This window comes from Triticum aestivum, chromosome 4D (genome assembly GCF_018294505.1).
Source record: "Triticum aestivum cultivar Chinese Spring chromosome 4D, IWGSC CS RefSeq v2.1, whole genome shotgun sequence".
Lineage (NCBI taxonomy): Eukaryota > Viridiplantae > Streptophyta > Magnoliopsida > Poales > Poaceae > Triticum > Triticum aestivum.
This window is the reverse complement of record NC_057805.1, coordinates 3,691,831-3,706,374: the sequence shown is the minus strand read 5'-3', so window position 1 is coordinate 3,706,374 and position 14,544 is coordinate 3,691,831. Positions and strand designations below refer to the sequence as shown.

The 14,544-nt window shown below is 44.7% G+C and overlaps 2 protein-coding genes, 1 long non-coding RNA gene and 1 other non-coding gene across 6 annotated transcripts; 1 reads left to right on the top strand and 3 right to left on the bottom strand.

Moving 5' to 3' along the window:
- Nucleotides 1-1,651: 1,651 nt before the first annotated feature.
- LOC123099309 (uncharacterized) lies at nt 1,652-4,313 on the bottom strand. The gene is made up of 3 exons (XR_006448143.1): nt 3,656-4,313; nt 2,963-3,069; nt 1,652-1,848 (listed from the first exon to the last, which is right to left on the bottom strand). It is a non-coding gene; the product is annotated as an uncharacterized lncRNA (long non-coding RNA).
- Nucleotides 4,314-5,781: 1,468 nt separating this feature from the next.
- Nucleotides 5,782-7,491, top strand: LOC123099308 (zinc finger X-linked protein ZXDB). Its single transcript, XM_044521487.1, has 3 exons — nt 5,782-6,027; nt 6,575-6,841; nt 6,936-7,491. The coding sequence occupies exons 1-3, from the start codon at nt 5,848-5,850 to the stop codon at nt 7,182-7,184; spliced, it is 696 nt and encodes a 231-aa protein (XP_044377422.1). The 5' UTR covers nt 5,782-5,847; the 3' UTR covers nt 7,185-7,491.
- Nucleotides 7,492-8,208: 717 nt separating this feature from the next.
- Nucleotides 8,209-10,763, bottom strand: LOC123095584 (DNA polymerase epsilon subunit 3). 3 transcript variants are annotated; one of them, XR_006446275.1, is made up of 4 exons: nt 10,155-10,763; nt 9,537-9,655; nt 8,446-8,636; nt 8,209-8,407 (listed from the first exon to the last, which is right to left on the bottom strand). XR_006446275.1 is itself a non-coding variant. In XM_044517097.1 (4 exons), exons 1-4 carry the CDS (start codon nt 10,655-10,657, stop codon nt 8,500-8,502), a joined length of 705 nt encoding a protein of 234 aa, XP_044373032.1. In that variant the 5' UTR covers nt 10,658-10,762; the 3' UTR covers nt 8,209-8,499. The 3 variants fall into 3 exon arrangements, 2 of the variants coding, with proteins under 2 accessions (XP_044373032.1, XP_044373031.1); XM_044517097.1 differs by having other exon boundaries at nt 8,209-8,636; nt 10,155-10,498; nt 10,553-10,762; XM_044517096.1 differs by having other exon boundaries at nt 8,209-8,636; nt 10,155-10,762.
- Nucleotides 10,764-10,880: 117 nt separating this feature from the next.
- TRNAP-CGG (transfer RNA proline (anticodon CGG)) lies at nt 10,881-10,952 on the bottom strand. Its single transcript has one exon. It is a non-coding gene; the product is annotated as a tRNA-Pro (tRNA).
- Nucleotides 10,953-14,544: the final 3,592 nt, after the last annotated feature.

The following is a 14,544-nucleotide window of genomic DNA, read 5'->3' as shown; positions in this document are numbered from 1 at the left end:
TGTACTCCGTATCATGCTACTTATTACTTGTGCTGGTACAGGACAAAAGAAAGAAACCTGATGGGTAGATGAATATGTTTGTTTCCTCCCTTCTTTCTTTCAAGTATATATGGTATCCATGGAGGACAGCAAACTTTGATTTGACTAGAATAAATTCATTCCAACTGACTTTCGCTTGTTCGATTGGATCAGGATCAAGTTTCTTTCTTTCTTTGATAGATGGTGGCATGCATGCATATCAGCTAACTAAATAAAACAAAGCAAAGTTTGATACATATCTGACTAGAAAAACCCGTTCCGTTACAAGAGATTTTTCATAATTTAACAGCCTGACACGAATCAAGCATCCTTCGAAAGGTAGCTTCAAAGTAAGATGCTCCTTTGGTTCAAAACTGGACTACTTTTCTTTCTTTCTTTCTTTACATATATGCCATCTTTTCATTCATTGATGCCCGGTCTATGAAAAGACCAAAGGTTCCCAACTAACAGTACACAAAAAATAAAGGGCTCAGCTAACCACATTACAAGCCATGCTTACAGCAACTACGGAACTAACTATGTTTACAGACAAAAGGATCCACTGCTGCAAACAGATTGTCAGTTTGAAACCCTCCCAACATCCATCCATGCATCCTCTGGGCTTTCACAAATGGAAGGGCATTAACTTGTCATGTTGCCCCGCATCCGTACATCCCTTCATCGGCTGAGCTTCCACAAGGCAACTTGTCCAAAAACATCAAGTATCTACAGCAAATGGAAAGGCATCCTCCCAGGCCCTAAAGCGTACATCTTTCATTTTCTCCCAACTAGTAGGACATCCACTGGGCAGCAAAAACAAGTCTAAATATGTCAAAAACAAGTTGAGCATCTACTGGTAGGATGCATGCATCAACATCTCTCGCTTTTACGATTTTGTACACGGAACGGAGCAGCCGTACACGCCCAAACAACTTCATGGACGTACATAGCAACAGGACCATGGGCTGCTACAGCAACATCAGTCACACCATGCTGAAACCGCAGCCATCTGCTGCACAACAAGATCATGAATAAGTCAGGCATAGTATCCATGTAGTTTGAACAGTTGAAATTTCCAGCTTATCAAGTGAATAGATGAATATACTCAATGTATCATCGCCACAAACCAACAAAGGGCAACAACACATCTTGTCTATGAACGAGTAATTGGCTGTGGCACGAAAAATTAAAACATAGACAAGTAGAACTTGTACTTAAGCCATACTACAAGTCAACACGTGCATGATCCTTGACTAAACAACATACAGTATTGCTCAAAGACACAAACACAACTTTCGAGATTCCATTAACTACACTCCACTTTTTGAGTAAACAAGCTAAAAATCATCATCATTAGATTCTACATAGCTCACACCAACTGAACAAGAGACCAAGACTAAATATGCTGTCACCAAACCAGAGGGGGACAAATTTGCTTCTGATGCTACCCGCATATCTCATTGCCAGTGAGCATCATACTAATAGACATGACAAGACAGAGCATGGATCGTATCAACAGATGTATGGTCATCCTAATTACGAATGATATATGTATGCACCTCCCGCTCCCAGTCCCAGGTTAACAATATGATAGATTAAGATTTGGTGGGGATGAATCAGGGGGTACCTGTGCTTGAGTTCTGGGTCAGTGGTTGCTCTTGGCGTTGATGAAGAGAAGAGGCCCTTCTTCTCCGACGACGAACCCATGAGGATCGCCATCTTCTTTGATTCTTCTGCTTCTTCTTCTTAGAGATGGATGGATGGATTAGCTGCTGGACTCCATCCATGAATTGCTTATTTGGATAACTTGGCAGGGTTGGTCATCGATTACTGCAGCAAACAGTTTTTGCTAACACAAGGTCAAGTGGCTGCATACAGAGAAAGTATAGGAGCACAACAATGTATCATGCAGCAGCTCTACACACAACTTAACGGTTCAAGCAGTAAATAGGACATGACATAAAATGGTGGCTCAGCCCTATCACGTTCATATATTTACAAGTTAACTGAGAATACAGTTCATCTAAAAGATAGCCCTCTCTAAATATTGTCGAGCTACGCTGGGCATACGGAGATCGTCGCCAAGGAGCATCGGTGATGAGAGATGTACAAGAAGGGGGGCAATGACGAGGCCGGGCTGTACGGTGGAGCTACTGATGAGGCCAAGCATGTTCTACTCGCAACATTTTTTTGGGACGGAGGGAGAAGTAACCGACATGCTCAACAAGCATAATACTTGCATGTCTTAACAGAAAAATAGCCCAACTTTCACAAATGAACTTTATAAAACAAGAATAATAACAAATGTCCAGTAAAAACAACATAAATACACCAATCTCTCAAAAGGATAGGTACTAATATGGTTGATTGCTATTCATGAGTCACATGATTTGTGTACATCAAAGAGAAAGTAGCGGGTTCCCATGAATTATAATGTTAAATGCAAAAATGATTATGGTCCAGTTTTAATCTAAGTGAAAGCTGCATCCAAATGATTATGGTCGAGTTTTAATCTAAAAAATCAAAAACTACAGTTTTTATCTGATCAAGCTTTTGCCGTAGAAAGTTGACATTTTCTGCATCCAGTTTATTCCACTAACAACACGAGCGCTAGCCAAACAATGTCCAGCCAATAGCATGTTTAGGTGATAGTAACAGTGAGCTAGATAAGGTGCAAACTGAAGTACCATTCAGTAGCAAAACAAAAATTATGCTATTACGTGACCATAAACCACACATGCATCATGCGGGGCCAAATATGGTTTGAATCAGAACCCAAATTCAACTAGCCTCATACAGAATCTCACCAGGAATTAGAGAGATATCACCCAGCCATCCTATTCAGAAGAATTATCGGGCGCAGACTGAACGATCAGAGACGGAGAATTTTGAACCACATCAAAATAGCAGTAAAAAAGGGTCTGGTGGTAAGTTAGGGATCGACCTTGTGCAGGGTGTCTTTGTGGTCGTAGTCCAGGTTGGACTAGATGATGTCCTCCTCGCCAGCTTGGGCATGGGGTCCTAGTCGTCGTCCATAGAGTCGAGCGCTCGCTGCTTCAAATCAAACAAACAAATAAGTTTAGCCAACCAGTAAAAACAAGAAGGGAGCACTAACCCATCAACTGTCCAGTTACATATAGAAAAAAATCAGATTTTTTTTCATCACATCCAGCAAGACAGATCATACACAAACAGATCATACAAATCATTAGTGGAAGCTAGTAATCATGTTAAAACAAACTATGATCAGCCAAGTGACAGAATGATCCCTAGCTACTACCCATAGCAGCATATTCCACAACAATATTACACTGGCACATATTACCGCCCTCCCGAAAAGCTTGTCTTAGATTTGTCTAGATACGGATTTATCTATACACGTTTTAGTGTAAGAAAACAATGTAGCTGGTATGACAAATTTGTAAACAAGGGCCAACAAGCCTTTTCTAAAATGAAAGCAAAATGACTCCAGTGGCAACTAGAAAGAAAGCAGCAACACATGGAGATGGATAATAACATCAATTGTTTTCCAATGTCAGGCATTTAAGCATCACAATCCTCTTCTAAAGACGACACTACCCAGCACAACTATAAATAATATACACATCATCGCAAGAGATAAAAGTATTGATCATACGTGACTAGAAGCGCTAGAGAGGATGCAGTGGGCAAATCCCGATGTTGGCCTTGCTCCTCTGGCCGCTAGGAGGGATGTTGACGCGCTCCATGGCTGCGGCTGCTGTCCATGGAGGCATCCCAAGGAGAAGGGCCCTGACTCCTCTGCCGGTGTGTGGTTGTCGAGAAGGAGCCCGAGGCTCCTTCAGATCCGCTCCCGTTGTCGCTCGGAGCAGCCTTGAAGAAATTATCTAAATATGACAACTAGAACAGAATTTAGGAAAACCATCTAAAATAACATTCAGAAAGCAATTGACAACTTCATGAATTTCAATCTCTAGATTGTGATTATCAAATGTGAAGCTGTAGTATAGCAACGCAACCAGGATCTAAGTTTTTTGTCTATGTGAACATAGAAGGTTAATAGAGAAATCAGATGAGAGTTAAGCAAGGTTTTTGAGTCGCCTAGCCAAGTCGAGTCGCCATGCCTCCGACTAGTGGCTCGCTGTGATTAGTCTGCGAATCGTCGTGATTAATCGCCCCAAGTCGCCCCAGGTGTTAAAAGGAGGAGGAGGGGGAAGAGGTGCTGTTGCGGGCGGAGGAGGGGGTAGGCAGCTGCTTGGAGGATACTTCAGCTCTGAGAAGGCAGCAGCAGCTCGTAGGAGCAATGCAGGCGGCGATTCTGATCTGGGATGGGAGCACGACGTGCTCCTCCTCTGTTTCGTGCTAGAGAGCTGGCCCAGTAGGCCCATTATGTAACCCTAGCTTCCAAATAAAATCTAAACCGTCCATATGCTCTAACCTGGACCGTGCATCTGCTCTCCCATGTGCCTTTCTCCTTCGTCTCTTCCGTGCTTCTCCTCGTACACGCGGCGCACTCTCCAGCTTCGTCTCCTCCTCCCCCGCCTTGGACTCAGGCCTCCTTCCCGGTCTTCCCTCCCTTCGCCTTGCTGAAGCAAGCCGCCCTGCTTTGAGGTCCTAGCTAGTCGCCCGACTAGTCGTCGACTAATCGTCGACTAGCCTACCAGCCGCGCGACTCGCTCCTCTGGCCAAGTCGCCTGCGCAAGACAAGCTCGCTCCAACGACTCGGTGATTAGTCGGCGACTCAAAAACCTTGGGAGTTAAGAATGAAAAGGAGATATGTACTGCGAGTTGAAGAAACCCAACACAAACAACACCGTTAAGTGAACCTGAACTATAGTTCTTATTGTGATTGTGACACAACAGTGCCACACAATCCATCTATTCATACTCGGTAGTCACACATAGTATACACTGAGCCACTCTTTCTTACGATGGATGAAATGAACCGACAATAAAGCATGTATTATACTGACCTATCCATGATCCCGCCATCCTAGAGACCTGCGCCTACTGCTGCACGCTGTTGACCTTGGTGACCTTTGATAACTAGAACACCTTACTGGTTTTGCTGCAGCCACGTCAAATGCACCAGTAAAGAAGAATTAGTGCAATTATATAACACACATCAATTGTTTTCAAATGTCAAGCATTCAAGCATCACGGCCCTCTTCTAAAGACGAGAGCTAGCGCAACTATAGTAGGCACATCATCGCAAGAGACAAAATTGTAACCGTTCCTACTCCTGGAGATCACAGGGCGAGGAGATGAAGAAATCTGATTTAGCACAATAAGTCAAAAGGCCTTTGGATAATGACGCCTAGAAACTTTGGAGACTATGTAAGATTAAAAGTAGCAACTATGCTAGAGGTTGAGGTATGACCTGATGACGTCCTCATCAAGCTTGGGCGAGCGGTCCCGTATGTTCCTCGTTGATGTCGTGCATAAAGGGCGCCTGCTGCTCTGAATCAAACAAATAAATTAGGGGATCTGAGAGAGACCGGAACTCCGACGAGGGAGGGGCGATGACGGTGGCGCGCCTTCGGCTCGCTTCGGATTTTGTAGTCGTCAATGGGTGGTCCATAAATCTGGATGTAATTATTATTATTTCTGGTGTTCGTTGTACTATCATGATTGAAGATGAGTAGATCGGAAGTTCTATCGAGAAAAAATTAAAAACATTAAGCTGGTATAATTTTACAAGGAAAAAAAGACAAGAGTTTGTTTTGTTGGTATCATTTTTAGTGAAAATAAGATGCCCTAATCTCTGTGGGGCCCATGTGCTCTGGAGAGCAGGCTCAGTGTCAGTAGCCAAGCCAGGAAAAAGCCATAGCCCGCAGCTTCAGATTAGCCATGTCCCTCGCGCCTCCTCCGTGCCCGCCTCCTCTGCTCCGCCTCCGCGGCCCCCGCCGCGACGCCGCCCTCTCCGCCGCCGTCCCATCCCGCCCTCTCTCCGGATGCCTCGCCACCGGGCGGGGCCCCGGCTCCGGCCGCCCCTACTGCCTTTTCTCCGGCGCCGGCCGCCGGAAGCAGGTGCGCGCACCGCCCGTCTCTTTACTAGACCAACCATCTTCCGCGAGCAAGATTTGGCTGGGTTTTAGATTTTCTCTGGGTCCAGACTTTGTACTGATGGTTTTGGTGGCTGCAAGTGCAAGGTGTTAACCTGCTAAATGCTGTTGAAACTGTAGCTCGAATTCAGTTCTTGATCCTGCATTGAGTTAACAGTTGGGGGTAATGCTGGAGCACATTCAGAGTGCTGGATTGCTGAGTGATGTTCTGTCTTTATAAATCGAATTAGGATGATACTATTCCTGCAAGTATCGTGTTTTGATCTTGTCGGTTCAGATTTGATGGTTGCAGACAGCCTGAATTTTCTGAACTGTGCACTGGTAAGTAGTAGGAGTATTAAACTGCCCTCTTTGATCTGTTATAGGCATTGCTGGACTATGTTCTCGGTAAGTATATAAAACTGACGCTTGTTCCTGCGAGAATCCAGTGTTACTCGTATAGTCATATCTTCCATTGCTGACAGTCTGGGTAAGAAAATGTCAACATGACCAGTTGTGTGGTTTCCTTGCAGGAGGAAGCTAGGGGAGGGCTGGAGGGTGCCGTAGACCAGAACAAGACGGGGTTCGGGACATGGGGCGTGGAAACTGATACAAGGCAGCGAAGAGACCCGCGTGGTGGTCCGGGTCCTGCTGCCGGTGGCGGTGGCAGGGGAAGGCCTGCAGGAGGAGGAGGAGGAGGAGGTGGAGGTGGAGGTGGTTGGTTCAGGTGGTTTAGCAGCGGAGGCTTCTGGGACGCGGCGAAGCAGACCGTTCTGACGATCCTCGGCATTATCACTGCGGTAAGCGGGGAATGTCCTGTGTTACTATGTCTAGTCCTTTCTGTAAAACATACTTATATAGTAGTGCTAACACTTGCTCAACTTTGCATTGCAGGTCTTCCTCATCGCGAATTTCAACGTGCTTCTGGGGGCTGCCGTCTACCCGTTGCTGGTCGTGCTGCGGCAAATACGGCGCGCACTCACCTTTGCGGCTTATTGTGTTTCTCGGGCCATGTCGGCGCCCGCTTCCAGGCCGAAGCCAACTCCTGTAGACAGCGCTGAAGTGGTGGCTGCAGCGCCTGTCAAAGAAAGAGCCAGAATGTCTGCAGCAGAAAGAGTTGTTGCAAAATGGCGTTTGGACTGAATTATAGGACATTTCAATGCCTTGCGAGTTACCCTGTTTTCGGGCTGGTCAGATAGTTTTGATACCATGACTGTACAAGTTCTGTTTCTTGTTTTCGAGTAAGCGGCAGGAGCAGAGACTTTATATTAGAAGTAGATGGTGTTATAGCTATTTATAATTGAATGGGTTAATTTTTAAGCACTATTTCTATGGAAGATACTTTGTAAATTCCACATTTACTTGTTGGTTGGATTTGGGCTCTGGACTTGATCGGCGATATATATGGTTATACAGGCAGCTTTCAACAGCAGCAGACTAAGTCTGCCAAGTATGAACTCTGAGAATGTTTTCAGTTCATGTTCAACTTTGGTCTTGTTTTCAGTTCATGTTCGAAGCAACTTTCCTATGTGAATCTGAGAAGCTCACTGAAACCTATGTTTCGTTGTGCATACTCAGCCTATTCGGGCCGAGTTTCAGGATGATCATAAATAGACCTCACTTTAAGTTATGATGCTGACTTGTGTGTGCTGCACCATCGTCCATATCTTTGTTTTCAGGCAGTTTCATGGCAAATCAAAAACTCCCTCCGATCCAAAATAAGTGTCGTCCATATCTTTATTTTTTATCAAAGGCAGTAGTATATTTTTCTTTGTTTACGACAGTACACATTGACAGGTTAAGCATGTACTTAATTTTTGTATCAGAAGAACAAGATGTGCAATGAGCAGTTGCACTAGAGATTGTGCAAAGAGAAACAACAGCTTATATTGCATATTATTAGAGAGATTCCTGTGTCAATCTGAGAAACTCACTGAAAGCCGCAGGTTATATTGCATATTCAGGCTATCGAGTCAAGTTTCAGACTGATCATGAGTAGACCCCAAATTTCAGTTATGATGTTGATTTATGTGCTGCATCATAGTTCATATATTTGGTTTCAAGCATTTACAGCGCAAATTATAAACATTTTTTCTTTCTTTGTGACAGTACGCATTGACAGATCAGAACAAGATGTGCAGTGAGCAATTCCACTAGAGATTGTGCATAGAAAACCAGCAGCTTCCAATCAACTTATTCATGTGCTACCATCAACCCCAAAACAGTATATTTCACCAAAGGTGGTAATTTAAATAGCACCAAGACGAGGTTTCTAATTTGAGCTAGCATAGCTGATGATGTTTGGAACGGAAACATGAGTCACTGCATACATCATGATACCAAGTACACAGCAGTTCTGCATCTAGAGAGACCGCGAAACAGAGCACAAGGGGCCTGCTGCTAAGAAAGCACACCCGCTAATGTGATTCGGATTCAGCCTATAATAAGGTCAGAAAAACTAATCCTCGTCCGCGTTGGCTTCATCGGCTGCACCGTTTTGCTCTTCGGGCACTGCCTCTTTATCCAGTTTCCTCTTCTTTTCAGATTGTTTCTTGCCTGATGCTGGTTTCCGGGCTGCATTTCTGCTTCTGAACTCTGAAACAGAAACAGGGCAAAATGGCAGCAGTGAGAGCTTGTACCAGATAGATGGTAGAGAAATCTTGATAAAGTCTGAGGATGGTGGAACAAGTTTGTTTCTAAGTTAATTCTAAGAAGAAGCAGAGAGGATTGATTGCAATCCAATAAACACAAATGTTCTTTTGAACACCATTGCATCTAAATACAATAGCCATTATCAACTCCCAGTTATGCTCTCGAATCCCAGATTCATGCAGTTCCTAATTCATAACTCATAAGGATATTAATCGGTCAAAGAAACTCCATTGTCGTTAACAACTTCTGTTTACACCCCCAGATTCTCTAAGCCAACAGTCTAAATCACCGAGCCACTGCACACTTTATTTACATTACTGCATAGAGTCAGCCATGCAGCATATAAACTCCAAGCACATACACTTGATGGGCACAGCTGAAGAGCAAGAACATAAGACTGCAACAGAACACTTGTATCAGATGGACGGTATAGAAATCTTACTGAAGGCAGAGGATGGTGGAACAAGTTTGTTTCTAAATTAATTGTACCCAGATGCAGAAAGGATTGGCTGCAATCTAATAAACACAAATGTTCTTTTGAACACGATCGCGTCTGAATACAATAGCTATTATCAACTTCTACTTATGCTCTTGGAAGGATATTAAGCAGTCAAAGAAATTCCAATGCTGTGAACAGCTTGTATTTATGCTCCTGGATTCTTTAAGCTGAAGATCTAAAGAAATGAGCCACTGCACACTTCATTTACATTGTTGCGTAGAGTTATATTATATCCATACAGCATCTAAAGTTCTAAACTCAAAGAGCATTTGCTTGACGGGCACAGCTGAGCAAGAACAGCGACTGTAACAGAATGGAGGATAGTAGGAGACAACAACACTGACCTTCCAGTGCAGTCCTCAGGGGCTCCACAAACTCGGGGAACTCGATCTCATCGAGCGCCTTGAAGACGTCCTCGGCGTTGATCGTCTGCCTCTTTCCGTCCTTGCACACATCATTGGCCCTGCAAATAAGATCAGACTCATGTCACTATCATCATCCAAAAAGCATCACATCACAGGGACAGAGAAGCCTAATACTATGCTGAAACTATCGGTTCCTCCTGCATTCCATGCGTGCGCCCTCCGGCGGCGCTCCCCTCAGCCCTATGTCAGCAATCTAAAGCAGAGCAATTAGCTGAAGAACTATGTCAGCAATGCAGATTCTGAACCAGTAGTTACTGATGCCAAGAAATTAACTGCTACTGCTGTCTTCCCCCAAAACACTCAAACATTTCACACAAGCATCAAATTCGACACTCGGATCCACCCAGCAAATTGAATCGAATCATCAAGGACAAGTGATTTACTGCTCCTTTCTCCTCCCAAACCACCCAAACATTTCACAGAGGCAACAAATTCGTCACCCAACAAACCAAATCAATCATGACCACTCGCAGGAATCAACCAGAGCAAGAATCAGGGGGAGGAAGAAACGGAGGCTGGGGCGGGATTCAAACGGACGTGGCGGAGAGGTAGTGGATGAAGATGCGGGCGCTCTCGGCGAAGGCGGCCATGGCGTCCTTGTTGACGATGACCTCGGCCCCTCCCTCTGCCCCCTCGCCGCCGGACGCGGCACGGGCCAGCTTGTCCTTGACCAGCCGCCGCACGATGGCCTTGGGCAGCTCCTCCACCTCCGCCTCCGTCATCGCCGCCACCGGCGCGGCCGCAGCCTTGTCTTTGCCCTTGGACCCCTCGTTGGCAGCCGCGGCCGCAGCCTTGGGCTTCTTGGACTTGGCCTTGGCCCCCTCCCCCTCGTCGGCGGCCGCAGCCGCAGCCTTGGGCTTCTTGGCCTTGGCCCCCTCCCCCTCGTCGGCGGCCGCAGCCGCAGCCTTGGGCTTCTTGGCCTTGGCCCCCTCCCCCTCGTCGCCGGGGGCAGCCGCAGCCTTGGGCTTCTTGGCCTTGGCCTTGGCCTTGGACCCCTCGCCCTGGGCGGCCGCCTCCGGCTCCTTGGCCTCCCCCGCCATGGATCCCTCGCGCTGCCGCCGGTGGCCGGTGAAGAGAGAGGAGAGGAAGAGGTATGAGGAGGGGAAACCCTAGCCGGCAAAATCTTGGCGCGCTCCACTTTCCCCATTTCCCGCCATGGCTGCTGGCTTATGTGGTGGAGCTCGAGGTTTTGCTGGGCTTCGTGGGCCGGGCTGGGGAGGAGGAAGGGGACAGACCCACGAAAAAAAAGAGGCCCACGAAAAAGGGGTGTTCCGAGAATCGAACTCGGGACCTCTCGCACCCGAAGCGAGAATCATACCACTAGACCAAACACCCTGAGTTGTGCTTCCTTCACGATACCAAAGCTCTTATCCCTATTTTGTGACGGAACACCTTTCTCCCTAGAGGTATCGACGATCACAAAAAAAACCTCTGCATTTTCTTATGTTAGGGTAATGGGGGGAGTGGAAACGGTTGGAAGGAAACATATTCATTGCCAATAAATGCGTGAAAAAATGCAAAACTATTTTCATATTGTACTGATTATACGTGATCATCCAAGAGAACAAGCGGTGGAATGTCGACAGTTGTCATTATTGTTCCGCCGACCATCAGGTCGTGAGGCTTTCCCAGGGGATGTTTTCGATTTGCATTCTCGTCTCTTAGAAAGACGTCGGGATATATAGACTATCGCAGTGTCCACAACGGCACATGCGTTGGTTTGTGTCGGTCGGAGGTCCATGAGATCAAGGCCAGCCTTTCGCCCCAATTCAACGCGAGAAGAGTTTTTTCTCGGTGGGGTGAAGGCCGGCATTCGTTTCCTCTGGGCGGAAAGAAGAAGATTGTTGGTGAGTTTTTATTTTTTTTTCATTGCGGTAACAACAATTAGCCTCTATATCCTATTTTAGTTTTTGTTTAACCTGCTTTGCCTACTTTCATTTCTAATTCTTCACATTACATTGTAAAATAAAACACATCACGCCACAATCTAGAAAACCCAACCCAAACCTTTAGAGAAACACTCATCACATCGAAAAGTATGAACATATTAGATATTTGTCCCCAAAGAAAATGGTTACAGAGGGTATACTATCCTGGCAAGTCTGCATCTTCATGCAAGAGAGGTAGCCACACAGTATGCACATGGCGTGAGGCGCGAGCACATCAGTGAAGGATCCAACTTTTCTTTCACAGGATAAAAAGTCCTCTATGCCCTTTCTTCTATGTATTGAGAAACCAAACCTCTACTATGAAACGGGAGTCTGTGATAGTGATAGTTAGGTGGTACATTATTCGTTCGCCTCCATCGCTTCCTCCACCTCTCCCTCATGCACATGAAATAAAAGGAAACTTCCTCCTCCCGCTTTCAGTTTCTCTCTACCAAATCAAATGTAAGATTGTCGGTCGATGGCTAGGCATAACTCCTACTCGTACGCCACCAGCACCCTCGCTCTGTCACTACCCTCCCGATTGCATGCTACACCATAGCCATGCCACCGACACCTCGCCATCTCGCTTTCTCGCCTTTGAGCCTTGCTTCACTTCTGCCCTCATCCATTTGCTCCAAGACGGCTTCCGCAACGCAAAGCAAAGTCGACAACCCCTCAATGGAGCACTCATCAAGGTCTACTCGGCTGCACTTCCTCTCTCATCGGAGTCATCAGCAGTGAACCGGGGACCAAGCCTGCCAATCCACGATGGTGCGCTTAAAGTGGCTCAGCTAGACTTCATATTTTGTTTTGGATTAAGTACTAGTAGCTTAACATCGGCATGAACAAGAGTGCCATAGGATAGGCTGGCTAGCTCCACCTCGCCCACTTCATCCCGCAGTCATCTTCGTCCTCGACGTGACCATGCTAGCTTTCAAGATTTGGATGTGTGGAAAGCGTGAACTATGTGAGGAGGGTGTGTCCTCTATGAGAATTTGACGAGTCATCTTCATCGCAGACGGTTGCAACGAGGACGTGTGTGGCGGAGCAGATGGGGTACAAGGACGTGTGGAAGGCCAACATTCGGACTTATGCCCTTTGCCTCCGTCAAGGACACTGCCACAGGTGTGTCAATCTTGATCCTTTTGATGTCTTTATGCCCGTGAAACAAATATTCGGCTTGGCCGATGGCAACCACACATATAGCAAACCTGGCTTGCCTTGAGATGAATTGAATCTGGTTGCAACGGGTTAGCAACATGTGGATTGATTGCTCAACTAGCAATGCACACTGCATATGTAACCTATTTGTCTTTTGTACTTCTTCAACTCACGGTGATTAGAATCTAGGAACTACATGAATTTATATAACATACTAGGTATGTGCCCGTGAATTGCCACGGGGTCAAATATATTTAAAAACAATAAGAGGATCATACATTTCAAATCTTGATGCAAAGCAAATAGACCAATAAGATTATGTTTTGGTTATAGGGTTTATATTTTCTAGCTATCTTTTGAATTGATAAAATAGGTATGTGCCCATGATTAATCTGCTTTACTGGATTACCAAATATAAGAGATTGATTTATATTTAGTTGCTTCTGGCCATAATTTTTGTGCTATTTATTGGGTTACCAAATATGTATGACAGGCCAAGTTTACCATGAGAAACAATTTACTTACGAACCATGAATTTATTGCTATATTGTAGATTGATCTGGTTTGTTGGGTAACCAAATATTGGTTTGATAAAAACTAGAAGGGGCTGGAAAAACAAATAAAGTTGGTGGAGGGTGCAAAGCTGGATAACGTGGTGGGGAGAAAACCGAGTGAAACCTGGAACCTTAGGTTCTTTTTAAGTAGTATATATAGAGATAGAGATACATATAGCACCTGGTTAAGTAGACTTAGGATTTCTATACTACTTGGGCAAGCAATCGTTGCTTAGCTCTAACATGTCAGTGCGATCTATGGTCAACCAAAAGATAGAACTAGCAAGTTGGTGATTTTATTATTTTATATAGATTGATTCTGCTAATTTAAGTAGTTCTAAGTTATCATCTAACATAGCTATTACAAGATTTATCCATGTTTTGCTTTTCCATTTTTAGCGAATGGAGTGGATTCTGAAATATCATATATCGATTAGTTTTTGGTCAGTCAACTTGAGTAGTAATTATTTTTATTGTCCCAGTGGTTACGTGATATAGGCTACCTTATTATGTTGTGATACTTCATATAGGAGGTCAAGCTTGAAAAAGGTAGTTTTGTTGACAAATTGTGAATCATGTTAATTAAGTTGTCATGATATTCCTTTGCTTCAAAATGCTCCCTGAGATGTTAGCAAACATGCCTCTGAATGCTGATTGCCTTTTTACAGAATCGACCACTTATGCAGGCTTTGGTTCATGATGTGTCGACCTTAAAGTCTTAACGATTACCCTTTCAATCATGCAACACTTGGGACGTGGTGTTCAATCCTACTATCTTTTTGTGCACTATTTTTATGTGCTTTCTACCTCATAGGTTTATTAATTTTATTTGGACTCTAACTAGAGATGTGAAATAAATAGCTTTGTTCTGGTTTTCGTAAAAGAGCACACCTAGAAGGTTATTGTTTTTATGTTGCAGACCATTTTATAAAGTTGCTATTTGTTGACACCAGTTTCTATTGCAGGCTATTGAATATGCATACAATTTTGGTAAGAGAATGAAGATAAGTGTGTTTGAGTGAGGCCCAAATGCAACATCTCACTTTTTGTTTTCGAAATCATGTGTACTTAACTCCAAGAGGTCACCAGCTGAAGGGATGGTACATTTTGATGTTTTTGTTTTGTCACTAAGCTTTACAACTTAAATTGTACCAGCATCATGAAGAAACTTAAATTATATGGTACAAATCATCGTAGCCTTAATGTGATTCGTTCTCTAAGTTGTATTCGGTGCATGGAAACAATGAAATATGAATTTGGTTGCTGAGGTACGAAGGTAAGGAA